The 15,938-nt window shown below is 36.1% G+C and overlaps 1 protein-coding gene across 1 annotated transcript in view; it reads left to right on the top strand.

The window, feature by feature from the left end:
• RAB18 (RAB18, member RAS oncogene family) overlaps nucleotides 1–13,528 on the top strand; it is a 35,369-nt gene extending 21,841 nt beyond the window's left edge. The window contains exons 3-7 of the mRNA XM_060163585.1: nucleotides 534–595; nucleotides 4,483–4,555; nucleotides 5,869–5,987; nucleotides 6,061–6,127; nucleotides 9,306–13,528. Of these exons, the coding sequence (XP_060019568.1) occupies nucleotides 534–595; nucleotides 4,483–4,555; nucleotides 5,869–5,987; nucleotides 6,061–6,127; nucleotides 9,306–9,481 (497 nt within the window). The 3' untranslated portion in view covers nucleotides 9,482–13,528. The remainder of the gene's footprint in view (nucleotides 1–533; nucleotides 596–4,482; nucleotides 4,556–5,868; nucleotides 5,988–6,060; nucleotides 6,128–9,305) is intronic.
• Nucleotides 13,529–15,938: the final 2,410 nt, after the last annotated feature.

Genomic DNA, 15,938 nt, shown 5'->3' with positions numbered 1-15,938 from the left:
ATAAAAACAAACAAAAACAAAGAATTCTTAAGGCGAGAAAAGAGGGGCCCCTTCATAATTTTACCAGTCTTCCAAGCTGCCCACAGCCAGAATCTGACTTAGGGTGTTGGCGAGCTGTGAACAACGCTCCTAATAATAGCTTAGGGGGCCCTGGGAAAGTGCCCCAACCCACAGTCAGCCAGAGATCTCTACATCAGCACGGTGAACTCTAGCTCTTGGCTTTTAATGTGCCGGGTCGATCACCACCTTACACCTTACACTTTCATTTTTTTCAATAAAACGTTTGCTTTTTCAAGAAGTACAGGTAGGTGAATAAATTTTACAAGCATTTGGTTTTCATTTTTCTCGATTAAATTCTAAGCTGCTAAACTTTAGTGACACTTTTTCTTCTATCTTCACATCCATAACTCTAAGAATTCGGATGTGAATTTGGGCATTTAATAAAGTGGCTTTTCTGTTTCTTCATTTTCTTGGTAATTGATTTAAAATGTATGTTTTACTGGAATTCTTATCAAAATTTTCATTTTTCCAAGGTGTTGACTTTAAGGTGAAAACAATTTCAGTGGATGGAAATAAGGCTAAACTTGCAATATGGGTAAGAATTTTTAAAATGTATTCTGTGTAAATATTAAACTTGTACTTTTTGAAGAAGCAGAAATTGATGTGTGTAGTGTTCTAGAGGTGAATGAACAATGTGTGTTTAATAACTTGGGAGATTTGATGTTGATTAAAGGATAGACATAAATAGTTATATCTTATAATTCTGTAATCAGGCAGAGACTTGTTTGACTTACTCAGATTTTTAAAATATATAATCCCTTCAGAATATTTGAAAACAGAGTATTAAAAAAATCGTCTGCCAGAGAGAATCATTGTTATTGAATGTGTTTCGTTAAAGTTTTAAAAAGACAACGTACTCTGAACTAATGCTAAAGACAGTTGTTGTGGAGAAGGGAATGAAGCGATAGAAAAAATGATTTTTCATGTTTGTTAGTGTAAATATCTATAAAATTTGAGCTTGCCAACTTTGGATTTTTTTTAAATACTGATGCTGAGTGTTTACTTACTAGCGTCTTTTCATTTGCCTGGTAACCCAACTGTTCTGATCCGCATTCTCTGCTAACTAGACCTCTTCCTGGTAGTGCTGAATAAGGTAGCATTAGCTGCCGGAACGTCCAGGTTACTCAGTCTGCGTCCGTCTGCTCCTCTTTCCGCCTCTCCTTCCTTCCTTCCTATCTCTGTCTCTCCATCTAAGTACGATTGGTTATATATTAAATATATTACATATAAAAATATACTCATAAGCTAATTCCCACATATGCTATAGTTAAATATCTAAGTATATTTTTATAACATGATAATAATATTAGGACTGGTCTGCAGTCATCAAATTGAGTCATACTTTGGTGGCTAAGTAGTAAATGCTGGCTGGGTGGGTGTCAATTACAGATTGAAACAGCAAGTGTTCATGCATTGTATGATCTCATTCATGTTAATGGCATTCTCTGAATGGCACACTATTTCTAACACACACTTTATTCCAAATGACTGTGTGTCTTATGTTTTTTGTGTGTTTTTTTCTAAGATACAATGCTTTACATGATTGGTAGCCTGTTTGTCCCTTCCCCAAAATATGTTTAATATCAATCAGTACAGTAATGTCTAACAAGAAACAATTTGGAAAATGTTGGACTAGACCATAGTAAAATATATATTGAAGTTTAAGAATGCTCCCTTCCTTCCGAACTGAAGTGGAGCCTGATTTTCCGTGTTTTTCTTGTTTGATTTATCACTTCTTCTGCCCTTGCTCCTGCTGTGACATATACAATTTAGAATAGGATCTGAGGCTTGATGGTTGCTGTGAGATCTTACTTTCATACAAGAGGTTTTTTGTTTGTTTGTTTTTAATTTACTTTCTAGTTCCTGCTCAATAAAAAGGTTGGCAGGTATTACTGAAGTGACATCTTTATCATAGGCTTATAAATATTTTTTAAATAAGAGAGGCTTCTCCTGACTGCAAGGATAATATAGTTTCATTCTAAAAAGTATAATCAAAATAGTATGAAATTAATAGAGAAGAAAGTTCATCTTTAACCAATGTCTGCATTTTAGTGAACATCCTATAAAATATGTCAGACACATGCACATTGTTACACGTGTTGTATATGCAGCTTTCTGAAAGAAAGGATTCACCTGCTTGTCACCCTCCCCCCAACACACTATGTACATTGTTCTGTGTCAATAAATATAGAAGTACATCAGTTTAAATGACCATCTTAAGATATTTACACCATTAATACTTTTTCACAAAGATCAGAAGTGCTGTGATGAGCATACTAATTTTTACGTCTGTGTGTACTTGTCCAGTTACTTTACAGTGTATACTTAGAAGCTGAATTACTGTCTCAAAGAATATGAAGACTTAACATTGGGGTATAGGAAAAAGGTCTTCTGTACTATATATTGTTAATCTTTCTCATTTTTGCCTTTCTGAGTAATAATTTTTCACTTATATTGCATTTCTTTTGATTAGTGAGTTTTCTTGCATATTTATTGATTATATTTTAATGAATTTTCTTATATGCTTTGCCCTTTTTATATTAGTGTTCATCTTTTTCATGATTAAAGTCTTTATATAATAAAAATACTAGCTTTTTGTCATGTGCCACATTTTTTCCACTCTGTCATTTGTCTTTAAAATCTTATTTAAGAGGAGTATACATTAATGTTCTTGTGTGTAATACTAACTCTGTCATATGCTGCAGACTTTTTCCCCTAGTTTGTCATTTACTTTCAAATCTTGTTGAGGATGAGTGTGGGGGGCGCGGGGAGAGAGCATGGTGTTGGGGAGGGGTGTTCTTGCCATACCAAGGGTTCAGTATTTACATGATTAAATCAGTTATTTTCTTCATGCATCTGGGTGTCATGTCATATTTAGGAAGGCCTTCTCACTCAGGATTAGAAATATATGAATCTACTTCATGTAAATAAAATCAGCTCCTCTCCCACTTGGATGCTCCTTCTAGGATTATTCAAACAGAATAGAGTCAGGCCCAGCCCTGCCTCCTGTGCCCCCGAAAGTGCGGCCCACACATGATGACCTACTTGGCACCTACCTCTGAGGTGGTTCTTCTCTACATCCTTCCCTCACTTCTACTCCCCACATTCTGTCATTTAGCCTTTCTAGATCCTTTCCAGCTTTGTCCGTTTCTGTCTTTAATAATCCTCTCTTCTTCCATCAGAAAATAAAACCACATATAATAAGCTCTGCTTCCTTTATCTTACAAAGATGTTATTACTTACTGCAAATGCCTGTTTTGAAGGCAAGCAAAGATCTAACTTCTGACTATTTAAACATATAAATTATATATTGTTATAAATTCTGATCCATCTGAGCTTCTGCTTGCCCCACAGCTGAACTCACACTTACAGCCATGGGACGGCAGTTGTTGACATTCGATGTACGTCTTTCCTTTTCTTCAGGTTATTTTACATTAGCAGACTGCAAACTTTTTCTTAAAAGACTGGAAGATATTTAGTTCAACCCCAAGGTGGGCCGTCCAGCAGTACATAAGTGAATGGGTCTGGCTGTGTTCCAGGAAAACTTTATTTAATAAAAACATATAATGAAACAGGTGGTGGGCTGAGGCAGCAGTTTACCAGCTGCTGCTTTGCTTAATCTTAGGTAGACTTGAGCCACAGTCCGAGGGTGGTAGAAAGAAGACAGAAGGAACCAGGCCCAGAAGAAGAGACTTGCTAATTAGTTTACAACAAAGGTTGAGCAACTATTCTATGGCAGGAATTTCTCCGGGTTCTGGAGTTAAACTGGTGATTGAGCAGATGTGGTCCCTTCCTTGTGAAATTTACATTTCCTAGCTTGTGTACGTCTTATATTCATTACCCCTAATATGAGTCAGAAATGTAATAAGGAGTGGTTTGGTTTTAATGCATTTTCCTGAAAGAAGATACACAGAAAACATTTTTTAAAGTACAACCTAAAAATTGCCTACTTAAAATAAAACACCCCTGTAATTCTCTTTAAATCATTGGTTCTCAACCTTGATTCTGTGTCAGAATCACCTGGTGGGAAGAGTATTAAAACTTCTGTCATACCCTAGTTAAGTCAGAATCTTCATGGGTTCAAGCTAGGCGTCTGTATTTTCATTTCCCAGGAAATTTTATTGTGCCACTGGAGTTGAGAACAATGGCTTTCAATGAAATGAGTTTCATGTGTGATAAAAATCTTAAATTCAAAATTGTAGAAAACCTATACTTTGTTACATTTTTTCTAGAGATGAGGCAGTATTTGTTAGTTTTTATGTTACACTTGTCAGTAAAAAAAAAATGTCTTATTTAAATTTTAAGTTTTAAAGGAGCTTGATATTTTAATAATGCTGTTCAACTTTCTGCTTTTAAATTAGTATGTTGAAGGTTTTTATTTATACTTTGTTTTGTTTAATAATAATTTATTGCCACTTGTAGGATACTGCTGGTCAAGAAAGGTTCAGAACATTAACTCCCAGCTATTATAGAGGTGCACAGGGTGTTATATTAGGTAAGGTTTTACTTTAATATACCGTTTAAAAAATATTGTTTTATTACTGGGGAATTTCTAATTTTCCTTGTTTGTGAAGGTCAATAAGTTTTTCTTTCATTTTTCTTTAGGGCTACTTTTATGTGACTTGAAGTTACATTAACTTCATGTAATATTAATGAATATTTACACTTTTAAAATTTTGTTTCAGCCCTTTGTCTAGCAATTAAAAAATAAAGATCAGACACATGTACTAAGGAGTGGTTTGGATTTATGCATTTTTCTGAAAGAAGATACATAGAAAACATTTTTAAAAGTACAACCTAAAAATCACTTACCTAAAATAAAACACCCCTATAATTTATCTGGTTTAAAAGCGCGTGTTGCTGAGGACATAATTGAGGACCAGTCCTCCTGTCATTGGTCTGTCTTAGAGTATTACCAGAAACCAATCTTTAGTCAGCAGCTTACAAATATTAACTGCCAGATTATAAAAGAAGGAGAGTGTTGGTTGCTTAGCAGAATCTGTTTTCTTAGTCTTGAAAAATAGCACAGAGCACTTAGTACTATTGATTTATAATCGCACAGAACTTAAAAGCCAAGTGTGGATTTTCAATGTAATTTATTGAAAAGTGCTTGTTCTTAATATTCCTGAGAAACTGTTTAAAATGAATATTGATCAATTGTAGGGAGAAATCTCTTCTTATATATCATGACTTGTGAGGCTTTGGTTTCATTTCTGTTAATTTGACAGTGACTCATAGTTTTGGTTCAGCATCTCCTAAGTTTAGAAAACACTTTAAATTAATAAGCTCTTTAGTAAAATGCAGAGTGATGGGAGATGAAAGTGAAAGCAGAGGAAGACGATCAGGATTCCACCCACTAACTTTACATATTTTTTCAAATTTTCAAATTCTGATCCTTGTGAGAAATAAAGTAACAGGGTCATAGATGCTGAAATTTATGTAAAATTTTTTGGTATTTTGCCACAGATTTGAATCTAAACACCTTTTGGTTTTCAGACAAACTTTTTTTATTGTTATAAATGGAGACACAGCTGTTGTTTTGCTTAATTTTCAGTTATCACATAGGATATAATTTCATTTCTCTCACAACATATGTAAATAAAGTTGAAGTATGTATGTAAATGCATATATATTTTTTTAAAATACACTTGTTTCTTCCATCTGGATCAGTAGGCACTGATTTTTAAGCATTGAAGGCTTAAAAAACAGACTTGTCTGTATAGTAATGTCAGTTCCTAGTACATATCAGAAATGTAATGCCATTGTTTGTTACTTTTGATATTTAATAAATGATTCTTTTTATTTCAGTTTATGATGTCACAAGAAGAGACACCTTTGTTAAACTGGATAATTGGTTAAATGAGTTGGAAACGTACTGCACGAGAAATGACATAGTAAACATGCTAGTTGGAAATAAAATTGATAAGGTGAGAAGTCAGACACTTGGCAGTTTGGCTCTATATTTTGGTAGCTTTTCTTAATCTTTGATTTATCTTTTAGGAAAATCGTGAAGTTGACAGAAATGAAGGCCTGAAGTTTGCACGGAAGCATTCCATGTTATTTATAGGTAGGTGTGTGAATCTTTATCTTTTCATTATTAATGAAGAGTTTTTAAATGGAGTTTCTGTTACATTGTTCTCTTTATGAACCATAAAATGTGTGTATATAGCTCATGGTTGTCTTGTGCTATAAAACTAACCAACTGTAGAACCAGGTTCCTTATTTTTCTTTCTGTGAAAAAGAATAGGATCTCACATCATGTGAAGCCTTACAGAAGAGTCACACCATTCCTCTCCTTCAGGAAAGCCAGGGACCCAGCCCTGCAGTCGCACCTGCTGGTTCATGTGCTGGCAGCAGTGGCACCACCTGAGAGCTTGTTAGAAATGCTTCATTTCAGACCCTAGCCCAGTTTTTCTGAATTAGAATCTGCATTTGAGAAAGATGTTCATGTGATCTGTATGCACGTTAATATGTGAGAAGCACGGTAGAGCTAGTGTTGGCAAATACAGCACGGGCCAGATGTGGCCCCACTGTTTGTATGGGAACACACCATGCCCGCTCATCTGCGTTGCTGTCTGTGGCTGCCTTTGTGCTTCATGGCAGAGTTGCCATTACAGTGCGAGGCAGTATGGCGTCAAAGCCTAAAATATTTACTCTCTAGCCACTTACAGAAGATGTTTGTTGGCCCCTTGTCTGGCATAGTGGACTGGCTCTACCAGTTGGGAGCTTTTAAAAGTTACACTCTCTGGGCCTTACTTATCACGGGTCTGAAACAGAGCCTCGAAGGCAGTTTATAAGAAACACCCTAGTTAATTCTGATGTGAAGCCAGCCTTAGGAATTACTGTTTTAGCTATTCCACTGTATTAGAACCCAGTAGGAATCAGGAAATGGAAATGGGAGAACATCACATATAAAGAGAAGTGGGGTGGTGTAAGTGGAAGGTGTAGGGAATTTTAGACAGGGATTGAGTAGTATCTCTACTGCTTACTTGCTAGGTGTCTTTCATTTCTATATGTTAGTTTGTTCAATTAATATTTATTGAACACTGAGGATACAACAGTGAACAAAATGGTCCAACTTCCTGTCCTCAGGGAGTTTACATTCCAGGCTGGGAAACAGACTCGTATAAGTAAGTAGTGCTATGCAGGAAATAAAACATAGTAAGGGAAGAGGGAATGACCAGGGTGGGAGGTAATACGGAAAAGTTCTTTGAGAGAGTGCCATTTGAGCAAGAATTCGTGGTATGAAGATCAAGACGGAGAGTGTCTCAGGCTGAGAGAATAACGAGTATTTCCTGAGGTAGGAACCAGCTTAGTGTGTTTGAGCAACAGGAAGGAAGCTTGTGGGCTGGAGCAGAGCGTGTGCTGGAGGAAAGGGTGGTGATGATGGGACAAGAGATCTTAAAAGGTCATGTTGGACCTCCTAGGATATGGTAAAGAAATGAATTTTATTCTAAGCAAGGTGGAAAGCAAGGGAGTAGTGCTGTGACTTGATATTCTTTTAAAGAAAGAGACTCATTTGTGTAGCAAATGGCCCGTGAGAAGCAGAAGCAAGAGGGTGCTTATTCCTTACAGTGGCCTAGATGAGGGGTGCTGGTGGCGCTGACTGTGGTGGCAGTCATGGCTGGTGGGAAGTTGGCAGATCCAGGAGACGCTTTGAGGGTAGAGCTGACAGCACATAGGTTGGGTGTGGAGGATAAGGGAAGAGAGCAGTCAGGATAAGTTCAGGTCTCTGGCATGAGCAGCTGGGTGAATGGTGGTGCCATAACTGAGATGTGGAAGTTTGAGATGAGAACAGGTTTAGGCAGAGGAATAGGGAACCAAGAGTTCTGCTTAGACGTAAGACCTGTCTTTCAGACAACCAGTGGACATCGTGGTCACTGGCATTTAGGTGGCGTTTAAAGTCATGGGATTAGAGCAATCACTACAGGAAAAACTGGATAGAAAAGGGCTGATGATTGAACGCTGGGGCACTCCAGCAATCAGAAGTCAGCAGAAAGAGGAGTGTCAGCAAGTAAGGCTGCGAAAGCTACGCCAGTGAGAGAGGAGGTGCCGGGAGTGTTCAGTGTCCTGCAGGCCATGTGAACCAAGTGTTTAAAGGAAGAAGGCGGTCGGCCACATCAAATGCTGCAAGGGGTCAAATGAGAAAAGGACGTTGGATTTGACAAGGCACAGGCTTTGGTAGTCTTGAAAAGAATAGTTTCCATGGAGTGGTGGGAACAAAAGTCTAATCAGAGTAGTTTGAAGAAAATTTTGAGATAAAGTGGAAACAACTTATATGGACAACTCTTTGTGACAGTTTTGAGAAAGTAGAGAAACTAGGTGGCTACTGGAGGAGGTGTGGGCTGGAGGGCAGGTTGTTTGGTTGGGCGGGTGGGTGTTTAATGAGACGGACAATAATTTTGGTGGGCTTTGAAGCTGACTGGTATAATCCAGAAGAGAGGGCACATGATTTTTCAGTGAATGAGAAGGGATGGGATCCTGGGAACTAGACAAAGGGGGGCCTCAGACGGCAGCCGGGATGGTTCACCTGTTGTAACAGGAGTGAAGGCAAAGCCTAAGGATACAGATGTGGGTGGGCTGGGAACCCTGTCAGTGGGATGATCAGGAGTTCTTGCCAGGTTGTTTCGGGTTTTCTCAGTATAGAGCTAGATCATCAGCTGAGGTAGAGGAGCTTTAAGATGACGGAATAAATAGTCATCTCAGACTGGAAAAAAAGGTAGTCACTGGGGAAATACAGGATTGGGGAGCAGGGCTGGATTGGGGAGCAGGGCTAAGTGTCCACATGCATCTCATAAGCATAAATTTAAAATGGGACTAGTGTTCATGGTTGTATGTCATTTATCCAACCACCTATAGCTGCTGGGTCCCAGGCACAGAGCAACCAGATTGTTTAACTTAGAGCCTAGATTTCCTTATTCTAAAACAGGAATGATACCTGCTTCAGGGGCTAATATTAAGAACTAAAAAAATTAAGGAAAGAACTTTGGCGTAGTATTTGAGTAGGGCTTTAAAATTTACAACTCTATCACAAAATCTTGGGCTTATATACCGCTAGTCTTATAGATAGAACTTAAATAGCTCAACTTTGAGAGTTGCAGGAAATTCGCTAATCTTAAACCTGTGGGGAGAGATTTGGCTTTTTATATATCATCAGCTGATATTTCTGCTATAATAGTTTTCCAGAAAAACGTAGAAATATGATCAGAAGAGAATATACTCTGACATTTTTCCTTGAATTTCAGAGGCAAGTGCAAAAACCTGTGATGGCGTACAGTGTGCTTTTGAGGAACTTGTTGAAAAGATCATTCAGACGCCTGGACTGTGGGAAAGTGAGAACCAGAATAAAGGAGTCAAACTGACACACAGGGAAGAAGGGCAAGGGGGAGGGCCCTGTGGTGGTTACTGCTCTGTGTTATGAACTCTGGGGAGCTCCATCTCTTGCATATTTGATCGGATAACATCATCTTTCTGTATATAAACTCTTCAACTGCTATTTTAGGGTCCTTGCAGTTTGCACATATTTGTTTTGTATCATGGCAGTAAATACTTGCGAGAAATCCCACTTATCGACTGTTTCCAGGTAAAACATTATGGTAAGCATGCATAGTTTGCAATCTGCAGTTTTTTATGTAACATAAAATAGGTGTACCTTTATAAGTACATTTGATTTTATGATTTACATTCATCATGTGATTTTTTAAAAATCCACTTATCTAGTGTATGTTGATACAAGGTCTATTTCTGGTGTCCTTTTCATTTAAATACTCATCAATTACTGAATTAATTGGTATGTAGAACTCCTAGGACCACTGAGAGACATACAGGTATCATCAAACCTGGCAAATTTCCCTTCAGAAATAACAAAGAGCATGATTCCATAACTTTTCTAGGATGTTTGCTGATGGATTCTCTTTTAGTACTAAGCAAATTTCTCTTTACAGGATGTAGTCCAGGCCAATTTATAATTAAATCTCTGTTTGTTCTGATGATGCTTCTAAAATAGCATCGATATGTTAAAGAAGTTTGGTCTTTTAATTTAGTTCACAAGTAGCTCAGCTGCTTAACTGGAGTTTTAATTCTGTGATATGTACATGGGATTCATGACCCTTTGTGCAGCATTTTTGCTTATGTGGTATTTGACAGGATGGCAATAAGGTTTCCCCCCATTTTGTTTTCAGAAGGACAGGAATGGTGTGTTTACGTAACTCATGTAGTACTTTGACCACTTTTAGAAACAACACCTTTTTCCATAAATGTTGGTGGCGTTTGTGCAAGCACTTCAGTCGTAGCTTGTGTAATGTTAATGAATATCTGTATCTTATGACTTCCATAAATGGCTAGTTGATACTCAAAAGCCTACTTCTGTGTTTTGAGGGTTGGGGGAAAAGACACTAAATTATAATTTGAGAAAGGCATATTGCTTCCAGATTTTGATGTGTGTGGGAAAATACTGTTGCAATGAAAATCTTGGTAATTTACTGTAACAAGTAGCCAATAGTTTATCAAAACCAACTTGTACAGACTAATAAATCTTTTCCACAGTATTCAGTTTTCTAACCTCTTGCTGTTGTACACTGTATATTTTTTCACTCATATATTTAATTTACATTGATCTCTGCTATTTTAAGCCTCCAGATAAGTAATTTGTCCTTTCAGGCAGGTTACTCTAATACCCCTCAGTAAGATTAATAAGAAATATTAATTTCTAGGCAGCTTGTTCTCTGTATACAGGTGCAAATGATAAACATTTTTGTGGGTCACCTTTGCAATATATGTGATAATGGGCTGAAATGTACATCTTCACATAAGAAAACCTTACATTCTACGTGGTTCACACTTGTTAGACTATATTACATTTGATTAAAGGTTTTCTGCATTATGTATGTTTTTACTAAATATGAAACATATACTACTTTAATGTTGGAGAAAGATAGCTAACACATGTACTTAACGACTTCTTGTTACATTAAAACTGTAGATTTGTATATTTATGTAGTTTCTGTATTGACATTTCTGTTTATTGCTTTTTGCTCCTTGAACTATATAATACTCTTTCTGTGCATTGGATTGTCTTGATTTGGTCAGAATTTGGATACATATGAGTCACTTAACTTTTAACAACTAATTTTGTTTGATTTATATTGTAACCTTTATAGTTTTTAAATAAATATAGCCTGCTTTCCCTAGATGCATTTGTGCAGGAAGTATTATACATTTCCCTATTACTCTCATCAGCTGAGGAAGTCCTGAATACAGTGTTATTCACATTGTCACTATTTTGTTGCAAGCTTCTTGTTTCATAGTGTAGGTTTTCTAAGTGAAGTAGTAGTGATATCTAAAATTAGTCACTTAACAGGATTTTGTCAGTTCTTCATTTCTCAGTCATTTGTAGTAGTTTTAAAGTGCCTTTTGCAGATGGAGAAAATCAGAACAATTAGAATATAGTGTTTTGAGTCTGGGAGTACTGAGATAGCCCTAAACAAAAAAATAACTTCAATTTATATTAACAGTAATAGTTAACATTTATTGAAAGCTTACTGGGTGTCAGGTCCAGTTCTAAGTGCTGGATTATGTCATTAAACCTCACAGCAACCTTAAGAGATTGGTTGGTACTGCCATTATGCCCATTTTAAAGATGAGGATAATGAAACATAGATAGGTTAAGTAACTTCCCAAAGATCACAGAGCTAGTCAGTGATGGAGCTGGATTCCAGTCAAGGCATTTTCACTCCTGAGTCCATACTCTTAACCACCGCTCCCTCTGCTACGGCTAGTTTTTGTTTTAACATAGCAGGTTTATCACTCTTTTGTTATGTGTAATAGAAGATTTTCAGGATTTTTGGTTATAGAGTAAATGCCATTGATGTAAACCAACTGTGTAAATCATTTGACCTAGAAGTTAAGGTAGTAGAGTAGGTGGTCTCTTAGTGAAAATCTTTGACTTAGTAAAGGTACAAAATCAGGAGACTTAGGGCACCTTAATTTCCTATTTGTAATTGGATATGGGAAAAGTTATTAAATCTGGGAACAGCCTTTCAGCTCAAAATTGAAATCTAGGGGATGTTTTCATTTCAAGTACTCAGTTGCCATCTATAAATTCACACTTGGCTTTCTAACTGAATACAGTGAAATTGGACTTGATTTTGATTCATTGTAATTTGCATACTTGAAATATACATGATTACATGATTCTGTTTTAAGTGTGGGATAGCACAAACCTACCTCATATCTATAATGTCTTTAAATACAGTTTAATATATATTTTTTCTAACTGATTTTCAAGTGAACTGGGATAATCCTCCAGATCCAACAGCTTGTAGGTCTTTTCAGTATTCAAGCATTATGCTTCTATATTTTGGGGTCCATTTCATCAGTCATACTTATGAAGTTTTTGCGTCCTTCATTTATTTTCCCTTGTTAGAGATAGGAATAAAAGCATTTAATCAGTTTTAGAAGATATACTAGTTCTGACCCCAGCTATGCTGAGGGTAATCAACTATAGATTTCATCTTGGGTTTTGTCTGGAAATGTTGAAGGAAGAGAACAGAAAGAAATAAGCTGAGTCAACACTTGGAGCTAAGGAATATAGATTTACCCAGGAATCTCCGTTTTTATTTTTTATTATCATTTTTAATGGGAACATCTATCAGGTTGGAGGAAAAGAAACATGCTCAACTTCTGTTACATTATGGGCTTTAAATTTTACTGTTTGTTGCTAGCTTTTTGTTTCATATTTAGGAATCAGTGACATTTCTGATAGTGGTATAAAGTTTGCTTTAGTGCCTCTTAGTTACAACTGTTTTGTCACAAACGTTTCCAATAGTACTGTGAGCTTCTGTTCTCACAGGAGCTGCCCCCTCACCATCTCTCTCTCACACACAAAAGCAATGTTTCTTTTTCTTTTATTAACCTGATAAACAATAAACTATGTAATTTTATTTCTTTGATTACTAGTGTGGTTGGGCACTTTTAATATTTTATTGGATATTTGTATTATTTTCTTTTATTCCTTGTTCCTGTTATGTTGTGCTTGCCCATTTGGCATCCACCACCCACTTTTTCTTTGGATAACTGCCCTGCATCATCACACATGCAGTTTGGATGGGATTGTCGCACCTTCAGCTCTGGAGCTGACGTGGTTATCTTTAACCAGTGCCACTTCCCCCCAAGTCCCCACAGTAAATGGTTCAGATGAGGCTACTTAGTTATAAGATGTTTGCTGAGGCTTCCTCAGGAACTGCAGAAGAAGACACTTTCTTGGAGATGTGGTGTGATAATTCTGAACTTGCTGCAGCCAGCTTTTCTGTTTAAAGGAGCCAGCCTGAGGGTGGTACTAAGAAAATAAAAGTGTGTCCAAGTTGGACCCTTGATGCAATCTGGAGCCCCTGGATCAAACTGGACCTGAAGTTAGCTACACTTCTGGACTTTTCACTTATGTGAGCCAATGAATTCCCTTTTGGTTTAAGCCAGTTTGAGTTGGATTTTTTTTCTTGTAACCAAATGTATGCTCTGTGAGTGTATATGGTCTTTGTAGGGGCTCTTTGTACATTGAATTCAGTATGTTGATGACTATCACTTGAAAAACCATTATTCTTAAGTAACTTAATATTTTAGTGAGGTTATTTCATATATTTATTTGTACATATATATGTATGTACATATATATATACATGTATATATATGTACATATATATACGTATATATATACATATATACATGTATATATATACGTATATATATGTACATATATATGTATATATGTGTATATATATGTATATATAAACCAAAAATATGTATATATATACATATATGTATATATATGTACATATACATATATGTGTATATATGTACATATACATATATATGTATATATGTATATATAAACCATATATATATGGTTATATGTATATATATGCATATATATGTATATATATGTATATATACATATACATATATATGTATATGTATATATGTATATATAGATATAGATATATGTATATATACATATACATATGTATATATACATATATACATGTATATACATGTATATATGTATATATACATATATATACATATATACATATATATGTACATATATATACATATATATATACATGTATATAATTTTAAGGATATATACATATATATAATTTTAAGGACTCCTTATTTTATAGGGTCTCATGTTTTTTGGTTTAATTTCCTCTGTCATCCCAACACTCACTCTTCCCCTTTCCCACCTGAGATAATCATTGTTACAACCTGGCATGTATACCCTTTCTGTATTTCTCCATGCCTCTTTAATCGTATGCAAGTATGTATATATACATTATTTTACTCTTGTTATTTTACAAGAATGAGATTGTCTGTATAATCATCTCTGCATGTTGCTGTTCTTACCTAACAATAGACTGTGAAAATACCTCTAAGCCAACTTGGATGCATCTATTATCTATTTCAATGATTGTACAATGTTAATATTCCATGGTATGGATTATCACAGTTTATTTAACCATTCTTCTAGGAATGGGCACTTATATTGTTTCCATTTTGGCCTTTGCAGATGGTGCTGCAATAAGTATCCTTGTACACATATCGTTTTGTTTCTATGGGATAGATATTTAAGAGTTGGATCTATGGGCCAAAGAAAGTGTATATATTTTCTAGTTTTGATAGATCTTATAAATTGCTTTCCAAAAATCTGTAACAGGGCTTCCCTGGTGGCGCAGTGGTTGAGAGTCCGCCTGCCAATGCAGGGGACACAGGTTCGTGCTCCGGTCCGGGAGGATCCCGCATGCTGCAGAGCGGCTGGGCCCGTGAGCCATGGTCGCTGAGCCTGCGCGTCCGGAGCCTGTGCTCCGCAGCGGGAGAGGCCACAACAGTGAGAGGCCCGCGTACCGCAAAAAAAAAAAAAAAAAAAAAAAAACTTAACAATTTACATTTCTACTAGCAATATGTAAGGGTATTGTTTTTCCCCCTGCATTCCCCATCAGCAGTAGGAGGTGTTCACAAAATTTAATTTTTGCCACTTTGATGTACATTAGTTTGCATTTTCTGCAGAGCATTTTTTCATGTTTGTAGGCTATTTGGAGTTACTCTTTTTTGAAATGGTTATTCATATCATTTGTCAGTTTTTCTGTTCAATTTTTTTCCTGGTTTTATTATGTTATATGAGCTCTTTGTATAGTACAGATACTAACCCATATATATGTAAGTTTTAAGCATTTTTTTCTAACCCAGTGTTTGTTTTTCAGTTTGTTTATGCTATATTTTTTCTTACAATTTATTTTTTAATATTTTATACCTTTTGGGTTCCTCGGCTCTTAGACTGTACATGCAATCTCCTTAACCTCTTCTGAGACTTTTGTTTTACTTTTTTCTTTTTAAATCCTTAATAACTTAGAATTCACTTTTGCTTATGACACAAAGTAGGGAGCCATCTTATTTTTCATATGGGTAGCCAGTTGTGTCAGTACTACACATTAAATAAACTTTCTTTACCCCACTGAACTGAACTACCAATCTTGCCCTAGATAAAATTCCCGTAAGTACTAGAATCTACTTTGGCCTTCTATTTTGGGCTCTCTTCACCTTAGAAGGTTATGGATTTCAGTGCAATTGGTTTTCTTTAGTCCCGTGTGTTTCATTTATGTTTAAAAAACGTTCTTAGAAGGGCTCTGTGGGTTCCATCAGACTGTAGCAGAGGCCTGGCAAAACAAAGGTTTTGATGTTAGTGGCTCTATAATATGTTCATGGCTGATAAGGAAGTCCTTTCTCACTGTTTTCAATTTGTTTTTTTACATATGATTCTTTCACTTTATCCTTTGCCCATTTTTCCTTTTTGTGGTTCCTTTTTTTAATAGAGGTCTTTTATAAAA

Source organism: Lagenorhynchus albirostris, chromosome 1 (genome assembly GCF_949774975.1).
Source record: "Lagenorhynchus albirostris chromosome 1, mLagAlb1.1, whole genome shotgun sequence".
NCBI classification, from domain to species: domain Eukaryota; kingdom Metazoa; phylum Chordata; class Mammalia; order Artiodactyla; family Delphinidae; genus Lagenorhynchus; species Lagenorhynchus albirostris.
The sequence above is the reverse complement of the archived record's forward strand: the minus strand, read 5'-3'. Positions and strand labels throughout refer to the sequence as shown.